The 23,787-nt window shown below is 54.9% G+C and overlaps 2 protein-coding genes across 2 annotated transcripts; one reads left to right on the top strand and one right to left on the bottom strand.

The window, feature by feature from the left end:
- Positions 1-180: 180 nt before the first annotated feature.
- Positions 181-13,656, bottom strand: E2F4 (E2F transcription factor 4). Its single transcript, XM_040571392.1, has 10 exons — positions 13,486-13,656; positions 12,707-12,816; positions 12,033-12,194; positions 11,464-11,507; positions 8,564-8,625; positions 7,908-8,193; positions 6,933-7,124; positions 5,660-5,707; positions 2,866-2,910; positions 181-2,505 (listed from the first exon to the last, which is right to left on the bottom strand). The coding sequence occupies exons 1-10, from the start codon at positions 13,654-13,656 to the stop codon at positions 2,390-2,392; spliced, it is 1,236 nt and encodes a 411-aa protein (XP_040427326.1). The 3' UTR covers positions 181-2,389.
- Positions 13,657-13,924: 268 nt separating this feature from the next.
- On the top strand, positions 13,925-23,785 carry EXOC3L1 (exocyst complex component 3 like 1). Its single transcript, XM_040571378.1, has 13 exons — positions 13,925-14,541; positions 15,482-15,642; positions 16,835-17,054; positions 17,373-18,024; positions 18,177-18,294; positions 18,494-18,619; positions 18,872-18,972; positions 19,392-19,502; positions 19,666-19,795; positions 20,879-21,001; positions 21,483-21,638; positions 21,859-21,983; positions 22,488-23,785. The coding sequence occupies exons 1-13, from the start codon at positions 14,499-14,501 to the stop codon at positions 22,672-22,674; spliced, it is 2,253 nt and encodes a 750-aa protein (XP_040427312.1). The 5' UTR covers positions 13,925-14,498; the 3' UTR covers positions 22,675-23,785.
- Positions 23,786-23,787: the final 2 nt, after the last annotated feature.

Here is a 23,787-nt window from a genome sequence, read left to right as displayed (position 1 = left end):
CCCGGCCCGGCCCGGCCCGGGAGGCCCGAGGGGGACGGGGACGGGGCCCGGCCCGCTGCCCCCGAGCAGCGGGCCCCGGTGGGGGGCCCGGGCTGGGGCCGCCCCCGAGCGGAGGCAGGCAGGGCCGGGGCCACGGCAAACCCGCCAGGGGAAGGGCCCGGACGTGGGGAGCAGCAGGAGGCTCTGGAAAGGGCTCGTTTATTCACTCAGAGAACAACTGTACAAATATTACAGGCAATTTTCTTTCCTTTCAGAAAAAAAAAAAAAAGTATAAAAATAATCTTTATATATGAATCAAAGTTCAATCTGTTACTGTAAATCTTCTCTACATCTCTTTTTTTTTTCCAAACATCGTCTAACCGATGGCAAACATTAACACTTGGAGGGAGAGCGAAGGTCGGGCAGCGCGCTGACGAGAGCTCTAGCTACGCGCAAGCCGCGGCGCCAAGCTAACGGGCGAGCAGGACCAACAGCTTTTGGGTAGCTTCCATGCAAAGGAGGGAAGGCTGAGGAACTGCTGCATGCGGACGCAAAGTTCACCACCCACCCGGTCTCCGTCTCACCAGTAGTAGCTGCCCACTGCCATCTAGAAACTAGAAAGCGTCCAATGTTGTCTGCTCCTACTGAATTCTTCACGTTTCTCCTAGAGGATGCTGGTGCTTCACACCACGAGCTTCCCACGCTGCAGAAGTGAACAGCTTCTGGAGGAGTCCCACAAAGAACATAATGGCACAAGGAGCCACCTTGGGAAAGAGAGGTCCCAAGCACACGCTCTTCTCACCTCTGCAGGCTCCAAGGATTGAAGACATCCCATTTACATCCCTTATTGCTCGTGCTCCAGCTTTTTTTGTGGTTCACACACGGTGAGCAGCTAAGCAGAAGTCAAATATTGACTGGTCGTGCAGATGGCTGCAAGCTCTCTCTGCAATGCCCAGCCATGCTTCCTGGCCCGGCCTTCTCTTCGGCAGTTGGCTGAGCAGGAAAGGCATGACAGCTGCTACCGCTGCGTTGGCAGGAAGATGTGCAAAACTGACGACTATCAAATACAGGATCTGACCAAAAAACATCGGGGGCTTGCAAAATATAACACAAATCCATGAAGGATTTTTACTCCAATAAAAAAAAAAATGCACAGGGTCAAAGATTGATCAGAAAAAAAAAAAACTCAGCAGACCTTCCGTTAACACAACAATTAAGAGAATCTCACGGAACAAATGATGCAGAGAAAGCAACACACTGGGCAGCAACCTGCCACAGGATCAGGAATTGGGAGCATGGATACGGACACTAGAGGAGCAAATTCAAATATACAGAAAGCCTGATCCTGAACAGATGCTAAGAGGGGAAAAAAGGCGGGGGGGGGGAGGGGGCGGGGAACAAAACGCTATTTTGATGACACTTATGCATCTTGTCATGGCAGAGTACTACTGAATTGTTGTTACTGCTTGGTCGCCTTTTAGACAGTTGAAGGCTCAAGTGCAATGGTTGGAGAACAGTTATATGCTAATATGAGCAGGGTCTGATGTAGTTGGAGTACCTTAAAGGCACCAGCTGGAGCAGTCTTATCCTTTCAAGCATCTCTTAAGAAAAAAACAATAACAATATTAATACTGGCACACCTTCTTCAGCCCTGCAGAAACAGCACAGCTGCTGTACAAGGAGCTGGACCCGCTGCGCTTGTGCATCAACAGACTGGTGAACTAACACCACAGGAGAACCAGTATTCCTACTGATGCAAAAGCAGGGAAACTCTCAGCTCAACTCCTGGGTCCTACTAAGAGGAACAGCTGAAAAAAAAAAAGTGCTTTTTCTTGTAAAACATACTAGCTTGGTCTGGAGTCACTGGAAGAAATGGACACTTTGGTGCCATATTTTTTTTCCTCGTTGTCATTCAAAATATAACCACCCCAACCTGAACCACTCACACTGAAAATCTAGCTAATTACATCCGGACTTGTGAACTGACCACACAATATTAGAGCTCCGTGTAGCAGCTGGTACCTAGGAGGTGCAAAGTGCCTCTAGGAGTGCAGGAAAACCAAGGCATGCAGATTTGAGGAAGCTCGGAGAGGCACACGGGCAAAACTCTACAGGTGAGCTGGGAGCACTCAAATCACAGACCCTTTGAAGTGAGGCCCAGGATCCAGTGAAGAGAGAGGTGCAGCGAGGCGAGTTAAGTCAAAGACCTTGCATGTGCAACACAGGAAGAGAAAGAAGCTACAAGGAGGCTCCCGGCCTGCAAGTCCACATCTCTTGGTTCTGAGTCCATATGAGAGCATCTCTGAATCACTCACTCGTCGAGCTCTAGCACAAAAGGAATCCAAAAATAGACACTTTCCAAAGTTACAAAATGGTCTGTCTTTGTGAGGCTCACAGCCGCACTGAGAAGTCAGAGGTTAAGGACAGGCACATCAAAGAGGTCACAGACGCCTTCGCTCTCATCCAGGTTATAGATGTAGTCGTGATCTCCAGGAGGAGGGGAGAGGCGGAGCAAGGGAGCAAACACTGGGAAAGAGAAGCCCACAGTTGGTTACAAAGCTCAGCACACCCACACCTAGCCCACAGTTGCCATCGGACACCAAGCGACACCAAGCCGTGAGGCTGCCCCATGGCCCAGGGAGTCCACCCCACGTTGAGATCTGTGAGGTTGCTTCAAATCAGCCTTGCAATGCTAAAGAGATGGGCTCTTCTGGTCCTTACACATCACCCAGGGACTGGCAGGACAGTGAGAACAGAGTCTATGCCCAGAGCCCATGCCCAGAGCCCAGAAAAATGAGGGCAAGCCTGCCAGCTGTACAAAGTCACACAAAACTAGTGTTCTCCCCCAGAAAGGCCACACCGTGAGGGGAAAGCTCAGAGACTCACCTTCGGATGACATCAGCTCTTCCAGTAGCTCAGAGTTCATACATTCTAGAGAAGAGACAAGCACAGTAAGCAACACACGCTGCTTTCCTGGTCTGTGCCTGGGTAGTTTCCCACCCTTCCCAGCCTCTTTTGGTCCTCACCCTTGTTACCCCCTTTTTTTTTGCTAATGCAAAGTGTGTGCATAAGGCAGAGCACGTGCAGGTAGTGAGAGGAGAAAGCGTAGGTCTCCTGCATGGGCAAAGGGAAAGCTGCACATCAAGACAATTCAAGCAGCATCAAAACATTCTGCGGGAGGTTTCTGCCTGCTTAGCTCAGCCAGAAGCCAATCGCTTTCACATGATGGGCTATGCCTTATCCCTGCATTGGCACGGTAGCTGGTGTGCCTGAACTCTTCCAAAGGAAACTCTCCAACATGCATCTCAAAGTGAGCTGGTAAAGCCTGACACATTCACGGTCGTCAATTATGCGCTGACTTTACTAGAGTGGGGAAAAAATGAAAAACAAATGAGCTGTTCCAGGAGCAGCAGAACTAATCAATCTCTCCAGTTTCCTCCAGATTTGTCCCCTTTGTTTCCCCTAATTTGCTCCCTTTGCTCCACAGCTGTGCTGTGGCTAATCCAGCAACATGCACTGGTAGATTGGCTGGCTGCCCACTGCCAAACAGAATAACATCTGAGCTCTGCATATCCTTCCCTAACGGGTCATTAACTGCTCTCCCCTCTAAGTTTTTTATAGTTTTGTGTGGGCAGTAATTATCTCCGAAATGTCATTCCTTCCTCCAGTGTTGTTAATCTTGGCTGGTAGGTTCACGAGACACTTGAAGGGTAGACAGACGAGCAGCCAGATAAAGCATGTGCAAGTCAATCTCTTTTCTTAAAGAAGCGTTTGAAAACAACTTTCTGAATCCCTTTCCCACTTTGCCAAGTTAAATAGTGAAGATCTAACTCAATCTAGCTAGGCTGATGAGGTACTACCCACGCCTGAAATGAGCTTTCACCAAAAAAACTCAGATGAACCCATCTTCACGATGCTTATCCATAGCAGGCTGTTTCCTAGAGGACAGGAACCTACCTGCCTAATTCAGTGTTGTGAGATGAGAGTATTTCAATTGGAAGTGACTAGACAGGAATGATACCAGCTTCAAAAACAGCAATTAAATACAGAACCTATATTCTCAGATCTTTTCAGGGCTGATAATGTAGCAGGATGTGCATGCGTGTGTTGAATTTCATTTTTTTGCAGGATACAAGTATAAAGCAAGCAGTTATTAAACATCCACTTAAAAGAGACAGAAAACCACGCAGAGAAAGTAATTCCAATACAAAACACTAAGGAAGAAATTGCAGGCTTTTGCAGCTTAAACTGCATAGCCTGAAAGCAGCAGCCAGTGACAGAGCACATTACTATGATCACACTGGCTTGAAAGAGGCCGCAAAGTGCGCTGCAAAGCTCATTTCTCTGAGCTTTTAAGTGATTTTTTCCAGCGCTGAGCTTCACCACTTGCCAATTCCATTCTGCAGAGCAGAGCTTTCATTGGCAATTCAACAGCACATCACGGTTAAAATCTGACTATGCCATGTTGCACTTTCCTTCACTCCTAGACCTGCCCTTTCCCGCTCCAAACTGTAAAGAACACCCCGTAAAACAACATGCATTAATGTAGACAGCAAAGCTCTCATTTTTAATAGTGTTCATGTAGTCTCAGAGTTAGTTTGGGTTAAGCTGTACCTTCTATATGGGCTTAGGCCCTGCAGCAGTTTATGTTTCACGCTGCACAGTGTCAATTTTACTCTTCAGATGTGTTCAGTCATTACCAAGACCTCACCCACTGTCTACAGCAGTGGGTGCTTCAAACGCGGGGCTGAGCGTGGAGGGAAGGTGCCCTCCAGGCCGACCGTGGAGCCTGGCTCAGGACTCCTAGCACACAGATCAGACGGTTGCACGTGTATGGCATTTGGAACTGCGTGGTTTTTAAAGCAAAAGCTGCACTTTCACAAAGCATCTGCTCGAGCAGAGAACTAGGGACTCCAGGGAACAGTTGTGACATATCCTGTCACCACCACAAAGTGCTTGTGTGCCCTCAGCTCCGCGTGGCTGCAGGGCTAGGAAGTATTTTGCCAGCAAAGGGAAAGACAGGGGTCTAAATGTGCAAATTAAAAAAAAAAAAAAAAAAAACTTTCTCAGTTTAGGCTTATGTTAGACCAAATTCTTGCACCTCTCCTGCCCTTACTTAGCCCAAAGTCTGTTCCACCATGAGGCAGTGATACCCACTCTCCTTGGACAGAGGCAGAACACCTGACTCAAGTAACACCATCCCCTCCCTTACAGCTCCAAAAAGACTACCAAAAGCACTGAGGGATATGTCACAGAAAGAAGATTATTTCCCTAGATTATGTGCTTGGATTAGCTCCAGGTAGGCTCTAATTGGAACAGGACTAACAGGGATTTATCCGGTAGCTCTAGATGGTGCAGACAAGTTGGAGAAGGAGCATGGGAAGACAGAGCGCAAATTAGCACTGACACGGTGCCTCGAAAGCCCTCATCTACACACTGTAGGGCAAACTCTTAAAGGTTGCTGGCAACATGAAGACAGAAAAACACATATACAAAACAGTAATTTTAAGGGCGCCCTCTACAGGTAGAGGGCCAGCAGCCACCAGCTACCACAAGGACCTTACAAAACCACATCCCCAAAATAATCCGAAAGTGTGTAAATAAAACGAACTGTCCCACGTCTGTGGGTGGATGGGCACGGAACAAGGCTGTGATCAGGGAGTGAACATACCGAACATACCTCTCGTTGGATCAAACATCTCTGACAGCTCTTTGGGAAGCTCCAGCACTGCAAATACAACAAACCAAACGGTTTGCATCATTACATGAAGTGCCTGAAATGCTTTACGACTTAATCGCCTACCGTCCGACCATACTTTCAGTCCTTATGCACCCAGATCATCCATACCAACCAGAAATTCTGCTCCCACACCCCACGTCAAATATATCTGCAGAAATGATCAGCAACAAAATACTTAAGCTCAACTACTTTAAATAGATACGTAGGAACCCCAGTACGTGGATGTGTTATCACAGTCAGCAGCTTTAGAGTAATAGCCTGTACGCAAACTTCACACTGCATCAGCTTCTGTACAACACCTCGATTTGCCTTGTGTAGGATAAGGGCATGCCTTTAGACAGTCAGCACAGCCTCTCTGGGCTAGGGTAAGCTCTACGCACACCAAAGGCCTAATTCCACAGTCAAGACTACTCCAAGATGGAAGACAGACTGTTCACACTTCTCTCAGACACGCTAGCAGAAGTGTGAGAAAAGAACTACATGAGCTACATTTGAGCAAAACTTCCTCTTCTAAACATAACACTTGAACCCTGAGTGTTCCTGCAGTGAAGGTAAGCTTCGTGGCATTACAGCACAGTGTCTTACCCAGGCAATGCTTTTCTGTCTGTGGGTTGGCCTGCTCTTTCCTGGCATAAAGCTAAAATATTCCTTGTTTAGAGTCCATTTCATCTCACCAAGCACATCAGGAAGCTCCCTAAATATATACTGGAAGATCATTAGGACTACAAGATCACTAAAGATAGACAAAGTATTTCTGGGTAAAGGAGAAAAACAGATTCGAGAGCTCTCCTAATAAAGGAAGACATCCTGCAAGTTACAAAGGTACAGTTATCAAAAGCTGAAATTTCTACAGCTTCACAGTCTCACCACTTGGACCTAGCACTATAGAAGGGGCTAAAAGGGAGTAATTCAACACATAACAGCACAGACACATCACGTGAACGTCCCTTGTGGATTTCCTAGTACTAGCGTCACAGGAAGTGACATGGTATAGACATAACACTGTCAGCTCCTCACAAGGTCCCTCAGGCAGCACCCTCAGGCAGCTGGCTGTCCCTCACAGGAAAATACCTCTTCACCCCTTGCAGGGTCTGGCTGACAGTGAAAGCAGAACGGAGTTCAGCTCACTTCCCTGGGGTCAGCAGCTTTTCCCTCACTCCGTGCGGCACTCTCTTGGAGCCACGCATGAAACGGGGGCACGTCGCATACTCACTTCCTGTGGGATCGGGCTTGATCGGCTCAAAGGAGGTAGAGGGGCTGGGTAGGACGGAGCTGCTGTCCAGCGAGGCAGAGGACTGCAGGGGCTGGGTATCCAACCCGGCCGTCTGGCCGGTGGACGCGGGCACGTTGCTGAGGGGGTCAAGGTCACCGCTGCTCTTGGACTCTGCCACCGAGACGTTGCATTCTGGAAAGTCACAGACACACGAGAACGTCATCTCCGACCAGCCCCCAAACAAGCAGCTACGGCACAGACCAAACCCTCACTTGCAATGCTGATCAAGTGCAGGGAGCTGCAGAGGAAGAAGGCTTTTTGATTTCACCCAGCAAAAATTCCTAGGTCCTGCAGCAGCTCTGCTGGAGAGCAGTCTTGGTGGAGCACACTCCCACGGCAATCAACACAAGCCACAGACTAAGCTACACCCAGGAGAAGGGAAGTTGCTACCCTCCTCCTTGGGGCTGAGGCTGTGTTTGGAACACCGTGTCCAGCTTTGACCATCTCCCACCTCAAGAAGATGTGGAGATGATCCAGCTGAGGGCTACCAACACAGGCAGGTGTCCAGGACGTGTCCTACAAGGAAGGGCAGAGGGAGCTGGGCTTAGGCAGGCAGGCAAAGAGAAGTCTAAGGACAATCCGACAGCAGCTTGCAGCCACCCGATAAGCAGTTACAGAGATGATGGAGCACAGCTTCTCCGTGGTGCCAAATGATATAATATGTGCAACAGGCACAAGCTGCAGCTCAAACAAACCCAGATATCCACAAACAATTCACTGAGTGGGTGCTGCAGCCCTGGAAGAGCTCACAAAGGAGACGGGGATCTCCATCAACGGGGGCTTTCAAAATTTGGCTGGACAAAGCCACAACCTAACTCACCTTGCGTTTTTGACGGCCCTTTTTTTCAAACTAAACGTTGGACCTGGGACTCGAGAAGGCCCTTTTACAAACTTCTGCTGTAACCTGCCTCTCACCTGTGCTCGGGGCTTTCTGCGCAGGAGGGCTGTGATCCTGAGTGCTGGAAGGTGTCGGCGTAGAGGGCTGGGTGCTGCTGGGAACGGATGCCTCCTGGAAGTGGGCAAGCGGCGGTATCTGTGGTTTCGAGGGTGCAACTGCCTGGCACTGAATGAGGTCTTCAGGGGGAGGGACGGGTAGTACGACAGGAGGAGAGCTCCAAGCGTCCTTGTTTACTAAGAGAACATCGATTGGACCACTTGTGCTCTTCAGATGGATCTGGTATTTCTTTTGCCCATTTGGGCCCTGAGAAAAGCCAGAAGTGAAACACAGACATACACTAAGAGCCCTTTTCAAACAGAACAGGAATTTCCCATCGGCAAGACATGCGGTCCAGACAGCTCAGGACAGCTCCACACACAGTTCCCCTCTCAGCAGCTCTCTCCTGACCCTCCCAGAACTACCCTTCCTTGTGGTGCTCCAGCAGTAACTCACGTACCACCAAACAAAGCTTCCTGGCAATTATTTAATATCTGGAGCCTTCCTTGGGTTGCCAGTTTCTCCAACTCCATCAAAACCAGGACAACCAATTCCCAGCCTGGTAAATCCAGCAACAACCCCCCCAAAACACACCCACACAACGCACGCGCCCTCTACCCACGCATTTATCACTCACCTCAGGGATGGGAACCTCCAAGCGCGTGCCTGATGGGGCTCGAATTGCAAGGAGGGTGTCACCTGTGCAAACAGACTGGTCAGCACTCAGGGGGCACAAACTGTTCTGATGGAGCACAGAGCCCCTCCTCAAAGCCCCTTATCTCCTGCACTTCCCAAAGGCCCCGCGGTCTTCCCTTCCGTGGAGGATTGCCATTTACACCCACCCAAGCTGCTAAGCACATCGTACAGCTACAAATGTGCCGACTGCCAAGGGCACAAAGGACCTGTGAAGTTTCTCCCAAAGCAACCCTAAAGAGTCATTCGCAGTATCCTTAATGGGACTAAACTTTCTTTCCCTCTGAGGAAACACTGGGGCTGGCTTAAATTCACTCTGAAGAACGTGAAAGACCCTTCACCCTGTTGTCCCAAGGTTTCTGATTTGAATAGTGAACACAACAGCAAGCAACTCGAAGAGCTGCACTGCCAGCAGACAGCATGAAGCTAGGGCCGGGAGCCAGGCTGCTAACAGCACAGCAGCCTCATTTTGCTCAAGTACCAATACCAAACCAACACTCCCTAGCCTCTACCAGCAAAAGTTGCCTGGTGCTAGCTGTATTGGACCCTGCACAGCGATGCCAAGAGCCAGGCTGACCCACAGTATCATTCGCTGTCATACGATCAGTACCACATCACCAAGTTCTGCAGCTCCTTGAGATCAGCACCCCTAATAACACAAGCATCACAGACGAGCAGCTTCCATTCTGGGTTTACATTTAGCAAGAGAAACGTGAAGAGAGAACTGCCAGTGCTGGGAACGTGAGACATATTCAGACTGAGCAGTTAGAAGCTTTCACTTCAAATGTTCGAGCTTTTGTGTGGTTTGTGTTCACACTTCACTGGTATTCTGCATTAAGCTTCACTTGACAATTAATACAGAATATCCCCAGAGCGATGAGAGAGCGGACAGCAGAAGAGCACGGCCTTTAGTTTCAGGCTGGCAATTAAAGGTCAGATCAGCAAAAGCAGAGGGATTAAAAACACCACAAGATTTGTCAGCGAGATGGGATTCCTTCAACAAATCTGTACTTCAAATACGTACCGTTAAAAGACATTAAAAAGGCATAACAAGGCTCAAAGATACAAGCTCAAGGTTTAAGACCTGTTGGCCTCTACAATACAGGCGCTCTGTTTCTATCTCTCTCGATAGCTAAGCCCCAAATATTTTCACAAAACAAAACAATCGGTGCACAGCGTGCTTCCATTTCCTTTTTGATTCTGCAAGCACGAAACACATCACAGCAACAGATGGGAAAACTACGTTTCCCAGTCACTCTGAACTAACGTATCCTCAGATTTTGGTTTTTAATATCCAGATAACAAATCCTATTTGACAAGAGTCCAAGCAGGGAAATCTTCAAGTCCTAACTAACTTGAAGAAAGGGAGTTTAATAGCCGTAAATAAGAAAGGGGAGATAAAATTCAGCCTTTACCACTGTTCAGGAACACAAGGGGTCCGACAAAGAACCTCTCTAAGGCCCAGACGTTTGCTGGCAGGGGGAATCAGATACCCTATGTAAAGCAAATTCATACAGCAAATCTGGGCACACACCAGAACAAAACAATGGAAAAAACACAGACGAAGCCTCCGTTCCAAAGGATTTCAGATCTGCTCTGAGTAAGATCTCATCTTCTCTGCACTTTTTGGTGAGGCCTGACTTCAGATGCAAACTGGTTTAGAAAAACAGGTGCAGCAAAATGCAAAACACTCAATCAAGCAAGCAATAATCTGTCTGCTGGTCTCCAGTAAACTCCTACAGGCTCTCACGAATTATCTGGCCCCGAGCACTGTCAAACTGAAAACACAATCCCTGCCCCCACGAAGTGCTAACTTAAACCAGAAGAAACAGCAAAGCGAGGGGTGGCACACGCGAGTTATTAGCAGGAACTCGAGCAGGATAACGTCTGGTGAACAGGAGCGCAACAAAGGCGAAGATGAAAAACAAAAGAACCGATGGATGCGGTGTAGGGCAAGGAGGCAGCTTGGAAGAGGTGAGGAGAGAGTCAGACGAGGGTGAGACGATGCACGGCTGGGGGGGGCAGGACAAGCAGCTCCAGTCTCGTACTCTCTGAGGCGAGCAAGCAGACGCAGGCTGCGCAGGGTCAGAGGGACGGCGCTCACCGAAGCAGAAAGCAGCTACGACTCCATGCCCCTAGAGCTGAGAACAGTTTGTATTCTGCAGGCTGCCATATTGCACGCTGGCCACGGGGGATTTTCTGGGTCCTACAGACAGCACTACAACTGCTAGCGGAGAAGAAACAGAATCCGGTGGGGTTTTCTTCACTTTTGCCCCACAGAGACAGAACATTTGGCTTTTTACACAGGCACCTTGCAACTCTGGCAAGGCAGTACCATGGGGCGAGGTCACGGCACATAGCACGTTCCCCTCTGTCCTGCTCTTTGCCTTCCTGTTGGCGGAAGGCACGATGCAGCCGAGGTACTCTTCTTACGTTTTTTTTCCTGCTCACACCCAGATTTCTACCGTAAACTTCTCTTACTGCTAGGATTTGTACTGTCTACCCAAGCCCTGAAAATAACAAGGCTTGTAAAGTAACGTACACAAACCCACACAGCGACACCCAGCAAAAAGACTACCTTAGGAAGGGCTCGTACATTCCTTTAAACGCGAGTGCAAAGAGACCTCCCGCCCCCTCACATCTGATGTGACAACAAAGCCACAACTCACGGGTTCCCAAGCCAAAGGATGGCATCAGAACTCGCACCACATTGGTGGTGATGGGCAGCCCATGCTCGCACCTAAATTAAGACCTGCTGCCTCTTTCTCAGCGAAAGGAAAGCAGCTGGCGTACACTGACAGGACTGCAGCATTACATCTTTATGATGCAGCACGATTTCCTCACCTGTGAAGCACTTGCAGATATCTTCATGTGTCACATACGCTAACGTTTTGAAGGTTAAGGAGAAAGGCTGCCGTTTCCTGTGAGGACAGAACCCAAAGGGCACCTGGCGTTTCCTTCCTGAGCACAAGCAATGCCATTCCCAGAAGGCCGGCCGTGCCACACGCTGCAGCGTGCTGAAGGTGAGGTCTGTAAGCCTCAGAGCTGACAACCTACGACAGACAAGCTGCAAGAGCAGCTCTGCGCTCGAGAGAAGTAGCACCTGTGGCTCAGACAGCAGCAGTTTTCTCGCTGCAAACATTACGGTGCCAGGGAACTTCAAAAAGCCAGGTGACAGCCACGGGTGCGCAACGCATCCGCTGCTCCACAGCGCTGCGTGCCCCGCAGAGGAAGCTGCTCCCAGGCTGGGCAGAGCTCCCCCACTCCCAAAGGGGGGCACTGCCTCTTGACCCTTTCAGCGCAGGTCCTCCAGCAGCACGAGGTGCCCACCGCCCCCGCACAGGGCAGCGCCAACCCCACCCTCAGGCCTCTGCCTTCCAGCCCGGAGGAATAAGCAGCTGGCAAAAGGATATCGATTGTTCTGCACGTCTTCTGTAACGTTTTTGATGCTCTGCTGAACCCACATCTTCTGCTGCTCCAGCTCCTGTTCCCGCTGCTCCAGGTCCTCTATGTCTGCCTTCAGCTCGATCAGTTTGTGAGCTATTTCACGCGTGTTGCAGCCAGGACCCACCCCTCTGTGCGGAGGGAAAAGGAGGGACATGGATCAGCTGATGGAGCGTCCAAAGCAGCCCCAGCCTCTCCGGGAGGCTGCCACCTCCCTTCCCACCACTTCTATCCTATGCCACGGCCAGAAAGCCTCATCTGTACCCGCTCCACATCCCCTACCACCTTCCAGCTCAGCACCATTTGGTGCATCCTCCGACACCCCACAGCCTGCCAGGGCTCTCCCCCACCTCCAGCACCACAACAGGCATCTTCTCTAGTCCGAGACACAGAAAATACCTAGTTTGAACCAAAATAACAGCTCCGGTGTACAGGCGACATGCCATACACACTTCAGCTTTCCTCACTACCACCATCAGCACAGTTCAGCTGGGGGAAGTACAGGCCCCTTGCTCCGAGCAGGCCGTTTTAGCCAATGTCACTGGGACAACAGCCTCATCCAAATGGGAAAAAGGTACCCCAAAAAATTGGACCTTGTCCTAGGAGGGACCCGTGAACGATTTAGAGCTTCTCGGTCACTCACTTCCACTGGATACTGTTCTTCGACTTCTTCTCAATCAACCCAATGCCTTCCAGGACATTCGTGATATCGTAGATCCGCCGTTTCTGTCGCACAGCCAAGGTATCTGCAGCCTGCAAAATAAGTTGGACACTTAACTCCAACCTCTCAGTCCCATTTCTCTCCTTCCTCCCCGTCAGATTGCTTCCTGACCAAGCTCTCTGCTCACCATCTCACACCTCTTTTATCCCAGCGCCTCGAGCTACCAACATTGCTCTCAATGTCATTACGACCACGAGAAGAAGCCACCGCCCCTTTGTTCCTGTTCTTACCGGCAACTTCCCCACTAATCACAAACCAAACTCCAGCCATCCCACTCAGGGTGGCTGCAGAAACCACTGGTCCTCAGCGGCAAAGCAGGGCTGGAAGCCGCTAGTCCGGCAGCCAAAAGATGCGGTGCTCCTTCAGGGTAAAAAGAGACGGGAACGGGAAGAGGAACGCAGAGAGCTGCGCGGCTGACAAGAGTTTAGCAAAGCGGACGTTCAAAAGCTCTCTCCTACCCAAACCTGAGGCCACCAGAGAACCAGCACCTCGTCAGGAGGCAGAGCAGCACGGCACCGGGTGGTGCCTCGCAGCAGCGCGAGCCCAGCTGGCACCGGGGGTGCCGGTGGCGCTGCCCACAGGCCAGCCGCCGCAGAAATGACTTTCCCTCTCGGGCCCCTTCACAGCCGCAGACCAGCGAATCCCCCTGAGCGAGACCCGCCCCCGCAGCCCGCCCCGTCCCGGCTCCCCCCCGCCCGCACCAGCTTGAGGTCCAGCACGCCGTCCTTGGCCTCCTGCAGCAGCGACACGAACTTGGTGGTCAGCAGCCCCAGGCTCTTCTCGTGCCGGCTCGGCGCCCCCGCCGCCCCCGCTCCCCCGCCCCCGCCGCCGCCGCCGCCACCCCCGGGCGGCTGCGGCCCGCACTCCGCCATCTGCCCGCCGCCGGCTCCGGACCCGCCGCGCTTCCGCTTCCGGGCCGCGAGGCACGACGGGAGCTTCCGCGCCGGGGCGGGCGGCGCGCGGGCGGCGGGGGGCGGGGCCGGCGGGAGGGGCGGGGCCGGGACCCCGCGGGAGGGGCGGGGAGCGGCGGGACGGGGGGGGCGGGGCCTCGGGGGAGGGGGGCGGGGCCTCGGCGGGGGGCGGGGCCCGATCGGGGCGGGGCCCCCGGGGCTGCCCGAGCGCCCCCCCCCCCCCCCGCCCCCGAGCCCCCGGCCCCGGCCGCGCCCCGGGGAGGCGGCGGGCAGCACGGGGAGCGCCCCGCGTCCCTCCCGGTGACCGGAGACCGCGGCTGCCCGGCCGGATCGCCGCGCCCCTGCTTCTTCGTGCCCCCGGTGGGCGAAGCTCAGCCGCTGCCCGCGCTGCCTGGGGGCACCCCGTACCCGCTGGGGACGCACCCAACCCGCTGGGGTCGCCCCATATCTACTGGGGTCACCCAGTGCCCGCTGGGGACACCCCGTATCTCCCGGGGACATCCCGTGCCCACCGGGGTCACCCCACACCCGCTGGTGACACCCAGTACCCGTAGGGGTCACCCCATACCCACCGTGGGTGCCCCCAGGCCACGCCGCCCGGCTGCGAGGGGCTGCCGTTCCTCCTTGCCCCCCCCCCCGTCCCCACCCCGCTCCCACCCCGCTGCCCGGCCCCCGACGTCCTGAAGCGAGCCGGCGGGCGCCCAACGCGCCCCCCCCCCCCCCCCCCCCGGGGACCGCTGAGGAAACGGCCGCCGGCTTCCTCCGCTCAGCCCAGCCCCGCGGCCCTGGAGCTCGCAGAGGCCATGGGCACGTCGGCGGACGACGAGCAGGGCGCGAGCCCCAGAGGTAACGGGGTGAGGCAGCCCCTCGGGGTGCTGGGCGGGGAGGGATGCTGCTGCTGCTGCTCTCAGCGCTCCTCGCGCTCCCCCAGTCCCCGCTTCACCACCTCCCGGACCTTTTTCCCTGTTCCCTGCGCTCTCGGGAGGGTGGAAGCCCAGCTCTGCTCCCCCGCGAGCTGCCCACCTCCCCAGCGCTCTCTGGGACCCACTGCCGTCCTCCAGAGCCCCCAGCCCCGGCGGTGCCCTGTGGGCAGGGCGGGAGCCCGGCTGGGGACAGGGTGACATCCCCATGGAGTGACGGAGCCCCACGCTGGGAGGGTGCTGGGGAGGGGGGGCACGCAGTGAAAGCAGGCGCTGGGGGGGGGCTGGCATGTGGCGGCCGCGCTGGATCACAGCCCGGGGGCTGTGGCAAGAAAGCCTTTGGCACGGCTTCGGGCGCTGTGCTGGGGCTAAGGCAGGACGCTGTGGCCCCGCATAGATGCATCAGGTGCCTTTGGGAGACCAACGAGGCCAGGAGGCTCCTGGCCTCACCTCAGCTTTCGGCAGCGCAGCTGCCCCAGCTGGAGGCTCCTTCCCCTCCAGGACCACCAGGCGCAGAGGCTGTGCCGGCCGCCAGCTCCCCACGCCAGCTGCTGACTCACTGCCCTAACCCTGTTGTGGCATGAGACCCCTTTGGGCGACCCGTCCTTGTCATGCTGGGTCACCTCAGCCTGGGTGACGTCCTGAGCTGGCAGGCTGGGTGACAGCTCCTCAGGGCAGCCTTCTGCGGTGGGATCGCTGGGGGCCCTCCCGGGAGGTCCCGCTCGCCGCCGTCCTGTCCGGCTGCCCACATCTGGGTGTGCTTGGACGTCCGCTCGCGGCCGGCTTCCTGCTTCTGGCCTCGGGGGCCCTTCCTGCCCGCAAGGAGAGGCTTCGTTGTGCTCATTAACCCCTGGCTTCATCCCCAGATGAGGAGTGGCCAGAGGTGGAAAAGGCTGAGAAGTTAGCGAGAGGAGCTGCTCTGAAATGGGCTTCGGGGGTGTTTTACCGCCCCGAAAATCTGGAGGGGCTCGGGCAGTACCGGAGCCGAGAGACGCAGAGGAACAGCTCCATCCAGTCGCGGCTGAAGGTGGGTATTTGGCACGTCCCACCTGATGGGTGCTTTGCCACCTCCCCAAGTAGGGATCCCAGCCAGGGTCTTCTGCATTGAATCATCTTTTTTTCTGCCTCTGGAAAAATCTTGTCCTTTGGTCGGCACTCGGTGGGAGAAATGCAGTTGTTCAGGGGAAAAATTTGGTAACCACCACCTAATACCCCTGGGTATTGTCTGAAGTATTAAAATGAGTCTCCTGTGTCTGTCCATCCTTCGAAACTACACACTAAGAGTGTTGGACACATCCTGCGTGCGGGAGGCAGCGCTCCCCACCACTGCCCCATCCCAGCACCCACAGCTCCGCTTCCCCATGGCCGGGAGGAGGCGAAGAGCTCCCGCCTGCCCCATCCCTGCCTGCAGATCCCCCACGGGAGCAGCAGTATTTCTGCACACGTAAATAAGGGATGTGCACACCTCCCTGGTCAGGGTGACTCTGTGATCCCTTTCTGCATAACCTGAAGAACGAATAACCTGATCAGTCTGATTTTGGAGATAGTTCATCCTACCCTGAATGTGGGTGAATTGCCCAAGAGGCAACTTGTTTTAAGTTGCCTCAGAAACAACAACTTATTTCTGTTGATCCTGCATAAAAGTGCTTCTTTGCACCAGGAACCAAAAGCTAAATGGGCAGACAGGGCGTGAAGATGTGCCAGCGCTGCTGCAGGGCTGGAAAAACTGGAAATCCATTTTGGAGCAGGGCTTATGGCCACTGAGGTGTTTCATGCCATCAGTATGACTGGTGGACATCCTGGGGCCCTGGGGCCTGTAAATGTTTTGTAGAAGCAAAGTAGTATTTTAAATCTGAAAGGAGACATCTGGTTACTGCTCACCCTGCTGCCCTGGTAACCCCACAGTGATGCCCTTCTCCCACCTCATGCTCAGTAGCCGTTGGCCACCCCAAACCCTGCACACAGTCTCAGTAAAATGTGACTTAGTGTCCTCAGAGGGGTGATGAGGGACGTTCCTGTCGCTGGAGCAGCCTTCTTGAAGCTGGTGGGATGGGGTCATCGTGAGGGATCGAGAAGGCATGATGGCAGAGGCAGCTCTCACCCTCCGGGGCTGGGGAAGTGCACGCAAGAGAGGCCTGGCAGGGCTGGGGCAAACAGTGCGCGAGTCCACCAGCCTTTGAGTGCTTCCCCACTGCCTTCTGTTCCCTTCTGCTCCCCAGTCAACTGTCCAGTCCTACCTGGAGGGGGTGAGTGCAGGGCTGGAGCAGCTGCGGTCGGCGGTCCAGGAGGTGCAGAGCGTGTGCCAGGAGCTGGGGGCAGCGCGATGGGCCCTGCTCGACTGCGCGGACCGCTTCCAGGACCTCCAGCAGATGCGGGCGCTGATGGCAGAGCACGTGCAGCTGGCCTCGGTGGTCCAGGTGCTGCCCCAGCTCTTCTCGGGTAAGGCACTGGCCCAGTGCTCATGGATTTGGGGTGGAAGGCACTCGGGAATATTCCAGTCCAACCTTGGGCTCTACACAGGGCTGGTGGCAAAGCTAGAGCAGGTTGCTCAGGCTTTGCTGATCGGGTTTGGAAAGTCTCCGTGGATGGAGATGCCGCCGCCTCTGTAGGGCCTCTTCCAGCACTGTGTTTCCAGAGGCCCAGATCTCAGGCCCTTTCCCTCATGATCTCCCTGCTACCCCATGCCCATGATCCCAGCACCTGCTCCCCTTTGCCCCCCTGCACTCAATCCTGGCATCTCTCCTCCCTCTCCCACAGTCCACGAGGTTTTTTCCCATACGCTGCAGCTGCTCCGTGGGCAGCACCTCCTGGAGGCCCACGTGGAGATCATGATGATGGAGCACCTCCGGGATAACATCCTCTCCCAGCTGCACCTTCGTGGGCTCTCCAGTGCCCAGGCAACTGTGCTGTCCTACTTCAGTGGCCTGCAGGAGCTCAACGAGAGCCTGGCCAAGCAGCTGTGGGGCATTGTGGCCAGGAGCCTGCAGCTGGTGCAGGAGGACCCAGTTCTCTTCGTCACCGCTGTAAGGATCATCGAGAGGGAGGAGAAAATAGACGATACTCTGCTCCTGGATGCCACCTTCCTGCCCCCTGGCCGCCCAAAGGGCTGGAGGCAGAAGTTTTACCACGTTCTCCAGGAGACCATCACAGGAACCCACTTCCATACCACCCGCATGGATGCAGGGCTGTCCAGGCACCTGGAGGCGCTGCAAAGGGACATCGTGTCCGAGCTGCGTGTGGTGAAGGACCTGATGGTCCAGTGCGTCCCAGCCCACTACAACATCCTCAGCGTCTGCACCGCCACGTACCACCAGGCCCTCGCTAGCCACCTCCAAGACATCCTCCGAGAAGACCTGGACAAACAGGCGCTCTTCCACCTCCTTAAGTGGGTGCTTCATGTGTACCACAGGTCAGCGGCAACCCCAAGCAGGGGAGGTGCAGGGAGCCAGGCTGTCACCAGCACGCAGTCCCTGGCTGCTGGGGGTGGCCTTGGGGAGGGCAGAGGTAGGAACTGCTGGAAAATGCAGGTCTTCCCAGCCCAGTCCCACCTCTGCCCTCCAGCTCCGAGATGATGGGTCACCCGGACCTTCTCCCAGAAGTGGATGTTTCTTCTCTGGGCCCCTTGATTTCCCCCGAGCTTGTGGATCAGACAGAGAGGAGATACGTGGTGAAACTCAAGGTGAGTGAACAGGACAGCACATGTGCGGTGCGTGCAGGGGCCCAGCCTTGGCCACCTCACAGGCATCTGCTCTGACAGCAGCGTGGGCCCCTGAGCCTGGGGGATGAGGCCCAGGACTTGCTCCTGGGCTGTGCATTGGGTCCAGAGGGAGCTGGTACCTGACGTCTTGGGCTGGCCATGGCGGGCGTCCTTCCCACAGACTAGTGTGCTGGAGTGGATGCCGAGGACCCTGAACAGGGAGTTCGAGGAGTGGTTCGGGGAAAAGGAACCCAAGACGGACCATCAGGGCTTCTTCCAGTCAGACCTGCCCACTGATGTCATAGAGGTGGGTCCCCAGCACCACGGGTTGGCACCTTGTGCCCTTGCTGTCTTGCTGGCTTGTCTAGGGCCACCTTGTGCTTGTTGTAGCTCTGAGATGTGATCAGGCTCTCCCCTTCCCTCTCCTGGGCTGCCACTGAGGGGCAGACATGCAGTGCCCCATGAGGAGCAGCTGGGGCATGGCCATGCTGAGAGCCCCCCAAAAGGGGGCCATGGCCTGCAGCCACTGACTCACCTCCACTGTCCTCTCCCCGTGCAGATGCTGAATAGTAATATCAAGGTAACTTCCTCGATCACCAACTCTCTGCAGCAGAAGGTCTACAACATGGCCTTGGAGGAGCTCGAGGCATTTCTGGGCCGGTCAGTGAAGCCCCTCACACCCCTTCCCCTCCTCACAGACCCTGCGTCCCCACAGCCCAGCACCATAGGCTGATGGCAGAGATCTGCCATGTGGCACCCAGTGCTGATCCAGGCCGTGGAAGGCTCAGCAGCCTTTTACCCGTGGGGCTGCTGTCCCAGCTCCTGGTGGCCATCAGCTTCCAGGGCCTGTTCACCCAAGTGCCTCCCTGGTAGTGCGGCGCCTTGTTCTTCCACGGGGTCCAAGATGGGTCCCACTATCCTACCCACTATCCTACCTCCCAATGGCAGGACTGGAAAGAGCCAAGTGAGCTGGGAGGGTTGTGGGAAGCGCGTGTGCCCCCAAGAGCCGTGGGAGCACCCCTGCTCCAGGCATTTGTGGCAAGGTGCCTGCCCATCGTGGTTCACTCGCTGTGTTGCAGTCTGCGGGAAGCCCTAGTGCAATATGGGAAGGAGCACCAGAAGGATCCTACCATACCCAAGTACTACGTCCCCTACCTACTGGCCATGCTCAACAACAACCTGGCTCTCAGGTAAAGTGCACCAGCCTCAGCACCTTCTGGCTGCCTCTCAGAGCAACCACTCTACCTGCAAGGAACCACAAGTTCTCCATCCCCCTGCCCAGCTCCCTCTGGGACTAGTGTCCCCACTGTACTTCCCGGGCTACCCGTCCCCTCCCTTCTCTCTCTCTTCTAGCTCCTTTGTCCCCACTCTGCACCCCGACTCTGCCTGCAGAGAAGTCCCTGTGTCCCTCCAGGCTGCTCTAGACAGGATGCAGAAAAAAGCCTGCCAGCTGCTGCTGGAGGAGCTGCTCCTTGACCTGCAGGTACGTTTGTCCACAGTCCCTGAGGCTGGCGGGGATGCAACAGACCTGTCCCCACAGAACAGCACTATTGCTACACTGCCTACTCCTGCCCAGGATATGGGCCACGTGCTCCATAACAGCGGGCTGCATCCAGCTGGCTATCATCCTGCAAACTCATCCCTGCCAGCCTGGCTCCCAGGCCTTGATAAACCACCAGCAGCTCACACGATGGCTGTTGCCTGCCAGCACCACCCTGTATCACCAAGGCAGATAGCCCCAAAACCACCAACTGACAGAGGCTGGGAGCCACAGCCCACCTGGGCTTCCTTGCGCTCCTTTTGTGGCTGTTTCATGGCACAAAACCAAGTAGGAGAGAGGCAGTGTCCGTGCAGAGGATACAATCCAATCTGTGACTGCCCAAGTCATTTCCTGCCAGTATAGTCAAATCTAGCGTTCCTGGAGTCTGGACGAAATCTGGAAAAAATAATGGCATTGCTATTTAGGGCTGGAAGGTGAATGCCATGGAAACAAAAGAGCCACTGAAGGATGAAGCGCTCACAGGCAGCGTGGAGATTGCCATGGCCCCAGCAGATACAGAGAGAATGTGTGCCTCTGGGCAGGAAGAGGATGCTGCTGACAAGGACAGCAGGGGAGGAGGAGGTCAAAGCCCTGAGCAAAAAAAACATTATGTCTAAGCAGGGAAAGTGGAAAGGAGTAGAAATTAAAAATTAAGCTGCAGAAGGACAGGCCAAAAGCAAGCATGTGAGGAGAAGCTTGCTGCCCCAAACCTCAGGTGCTACCTGGGTGCAGTGCAACTCCACGACCCAGGTGAAGCTCAAAATGCTGGTCTGTGGGCATCAAACAGACCCAAAAGTGGCAGTCCCAGTGTATTTCCATCCATTTCCTAATCTACATCACTCCTAGTTTTTTTGCTGGCAGGGCCCTCTTGTACAAATAGGCTTGGGGGCTTTTGCAAGGCAAAGCAGACATGCTTCCAGGCAGCAGGAGGGCAGGTGCTATGAGGTGCTGTGCCACCCTTCAGATGGAACTGCTACAAGAGCAATACGGTGCAGGGCACTTCATGTTTTTCTGTGCTTCTTTCAGCCCCTGTGTGTGCATCTGGCTTCCCGTAAGTGGCTCTCTGGGTCCCAGCTGGTCAACAGCATGTGCGAAGTGATAGACAAGTACGCAAAGGACTTCTCCCGTGTCAAGAAACCTGTCTTCACGGTACAGTTGCTGCAGGGCTTCTCTCATGTGTCCTCTGACCAGCTGCTTGCCTCTAGGGCAAAGATGTAGGGCTTTGAGCAAACTGGTCTAGTGGAAGGTGTCCATGTCCATGGCGGGGGGGGGTGGAATTAGATAATCTTTGAGGTCCCTTCCAGCCTGGGCCATTCTATGACTCTGTGATTCTACGGTGGGCAGTAGGGTGCAGTGCTGGGGCCCAGGACACAGCCCAGAGACAGCAGGGCACTGGGAGGGGAGCAGAGATGCAAAGCCACGGTCACTGAAGATTTGCTGGAGAGCCCGTGTCCTCCAGAGCAGCCCCAGGGGCTCCATCATGCAGAAATGTTTGGGGTTTCCCCCAGATTCAGCTGTCCTTCTGTCCTCAGTGCTTGGTGTTGTGTCTGGCCCCTTCCCCCTCTACCTTTCCTGGGCAGTTCATGTCTTACCCCCAGAGCTAACAGCTTTCTTCTGCCCTGGTGCCCAGCTCCTGCTGACAGAGTGCGAGGTCCTGGTTGCAAACCAGTACCTGAGGGCACTCATGCAGAAGAGGATGGTGTGCAAGAGCAAGGAGGAGCGGGGACAGTTCTGTGACCGCTTGCTGCAGGACGCCACGCAGCTCCGGGAGCTCTTCTGTAGCCTGGTGAGAGGTGCCTGAAGGCGGTGGGGAGCTGGGGTGGGGCTATGAGAAGGGGGCACTGCACAAGCCGCAGGGTAGCCCCAGAGCAAGGCCAGTGCAGAGTTACGAGCTGTTCCCCTCCAGTGGGTGCACTGGCTTAGGAAAAAGATGGGGCAGTTACCCTTGGTGCACTTGTGAGGAGAAACTGGCTGGAAACTCACATACATCCCGCTCTCCCTCTCAGGGCCTGGGTAGGAGCCAGCAGAACCTCGAGGCCGTGTTTGCCGTGCGGGAGCTGCTCTGCCTCAAAGACACGGCTCTGCTCAGCCTGGAGGTGCTGGGCTTCATCACCAAGTACCCTGACGTCAGGTAGGGAGCCCAGCTCTGCTCTCCCATGAGATAGGGTAGGCAGGACTGCACTGGGGAGCCAGGTTTGGGCTGCAGAGCATGCAGAAAGAGTTTTCCCATGTCCCAGATTTGAGGGATTCTTGCAAATTTCCAAGGGCAAAAACATAAAAGGAAAAGCAGCTCTGCTGTGGCATTCATCTGTCCATATTTAGTTGCCAAAAGGGTGAGCAATCACAAAACCAAATTGGAAATGTCAGAATTGGCAAAAAAAAAAAAAAAAAAAAAAAAAACACACATGAAATGCCAAAACCAAAATTTATAAGGTTTGTGGGATTATTTTCAAGCCTATTTAAAGATTTGGCTGGTTTGAAGTGCCAGCTCTCCCCAGCCTCAGCTCAGCTTCTCTGGATCATGGGAGGTTTGGGGGGGGTGTGAGTGCTGCGGGGCTCAGCGATGTGCAGGGCTGCAGAGGCGGCGGTGCTGTGGGCCAGCTGCACCCCGGCTCACCTCCTGCTCTCTGCCCAGCGATGAGCACATCTCCACTTTGCTGGATCTCCGGGGTGACGTCTCCAAGGAGGTGCGACACATGGTGCTGGAAATGATGGCGCAGCACCCCCAGGCCCTGCCCGAGAGCTACCAGCCCATCTTCAGCACCATCCTGGTCCCTGCACCAGAGCTGCCCTTCTGCCTTCGCAAGGGCAAGTGTGCCTGACACAACCTGCTGCCTGCCACGGCCCCGCTCCCCGCTGCCCCTGTGGACACACAGACCACGCGGGACAGCTCCGAGGCTGTGTGTGGGGAGAACGGAGATGCCACGTGGCATCCCCCTTGCGCTGCACCTTGCCCTGTGTCGGGGACAGGCTGGATACGTAGCATCCTTCTCTGGTCTTGCTTTGCTGAGCCAACTGTCACCCCTGTAAGCAGACCCAGGAGACCTGGGTCAGGAGAAAATTCAACCCACAGCTCTGCTGGCCTGCTAAGGCAGCAATTGAGACCTGCTCAGGTTTAGCCTATTGCCTGTAGGAGAAAGTAGAGCAGCAGAGCGAAGGACAGGAGGCTGCAGCTGGGGTGAGGCCAACTCTCCATGGGGCTGCAGAAACGTCTGCGTTTCCCTGAGGCTCCAGACAGCCAGAGCAGCCTGGGCATTGATTCTTTGATCACCCCAGCTCTGAGACAAATCGTAGCCTTGCTAGGCCCAGGCTTGCCAGAGGGTTTTGGCCATGTAGGGGCTTCCTCTCCTGTTAACCAGCCTAGACCATGCATGGATGGGGGGAAGCATCTCAGCCAGCTCATCATGGCTCATGGCAATAGAGAAGAAGGGGTCTCACCACCCTGGGTAATGCCATAACTCTCCCTGCTGGCATGAAGAGAGAGCTCTGAGTTGTGGTGACCTGCCCAACTCCTGGATCCAGCTCTCTTGCCAGCATCCACAACAGCACTGAAGTCCAAGACTCCAACATCTTACAGGACATGAAAGGAGTTTCACCTGTGCGTCAAGCATCCTCTTGTCCCAGCTTCCTCCATGATAGGCAGCACCATTCTGGGCACTGGTTCTCCCTCCGTCCACTGCCATTGTCCATCGCTTGGTCATCTCCTCCCCCGGAGCAAAGTGGGTCTCTGTGCTCAGCTCCCCGGGAGCTCCCTGCCCAGCCCTCCTTTGCCGTCTCCTCCTGCCTGGCCTGCACATGTGTGCGCAGCCCCACAGCACCTTGGGTGGCAGGAGAGGTGACCTCCACACTCTGCTGCACTTGCTGCCTTGTGGCAGGCCTGAGCCTGCTGTCCATGTATGGCACTGATACAGAAATAAAGACTTGAGCTCTGCACG

The sequence above is a fragment of the Cygnus olor genome, chromosome 12 (genome assembly GCF_009769625.2).
Source record: "Cygnus olor isolate bCygOlo1 chromosome 12, bCygOlo1.pri.v2, whole genome shotgun sequence".
NCBI classification, from domain to species: domain Eukaryota; kingdom Metazoa; phylum Chordata; class Aves; order Anseriformes; family Anatidae; genus Cygnus; species Cygnus olor.
Note: the sequence above shows the minus strand (reverse complement) of the source record. Positions and strands in the feature narration are given on the sequence as shown.

Coding starts and splice junctions, on each gene's coding strand:
- E2F4 (XM_040571392.1), bottom strand. CDS start 13,656: ATGGCGGAGTGCGGGCCGCAGCCGCCCGGGGGTGGCGGCGGCGGCGGC. Junction 12,817..13,485: donor GCGTGCTGGACCTCAAGCTG/GTGCGGGCGGGG, acceptor CTTATTTTGCAG/GCTGCAGATACCTTGGCTGT. Junction 8,194..8,563: donor TGGAGGTTCCCATCCCTGAG/GTGAGTGATAAA, acceptor GGCTTTTCTCAG/GGCCCAAATGGGCAAAAGAA.
- EXOC3L1 (XM_040571378.1), top strand. CDS start 14,499: ATGGGCACGTCGGCGGACGACGAGCAGGGCGCGAGCCCCAGAG. Junction 15,643..16,834: donor CCATCCAGTCGCGGCTGAAG/GTGGGTATTTGG, acceptor TCTGCTCCCCAG/TCAACTGTCCAGTCCTACCT. Junction 21,639..21,858: donor GGGAGCTCTTCTGTAGCCTG/GTGAGAGGTGCC, acceptor TCTCCCTCTCAG/GGCCTGGGTAGGAGCCAGCA.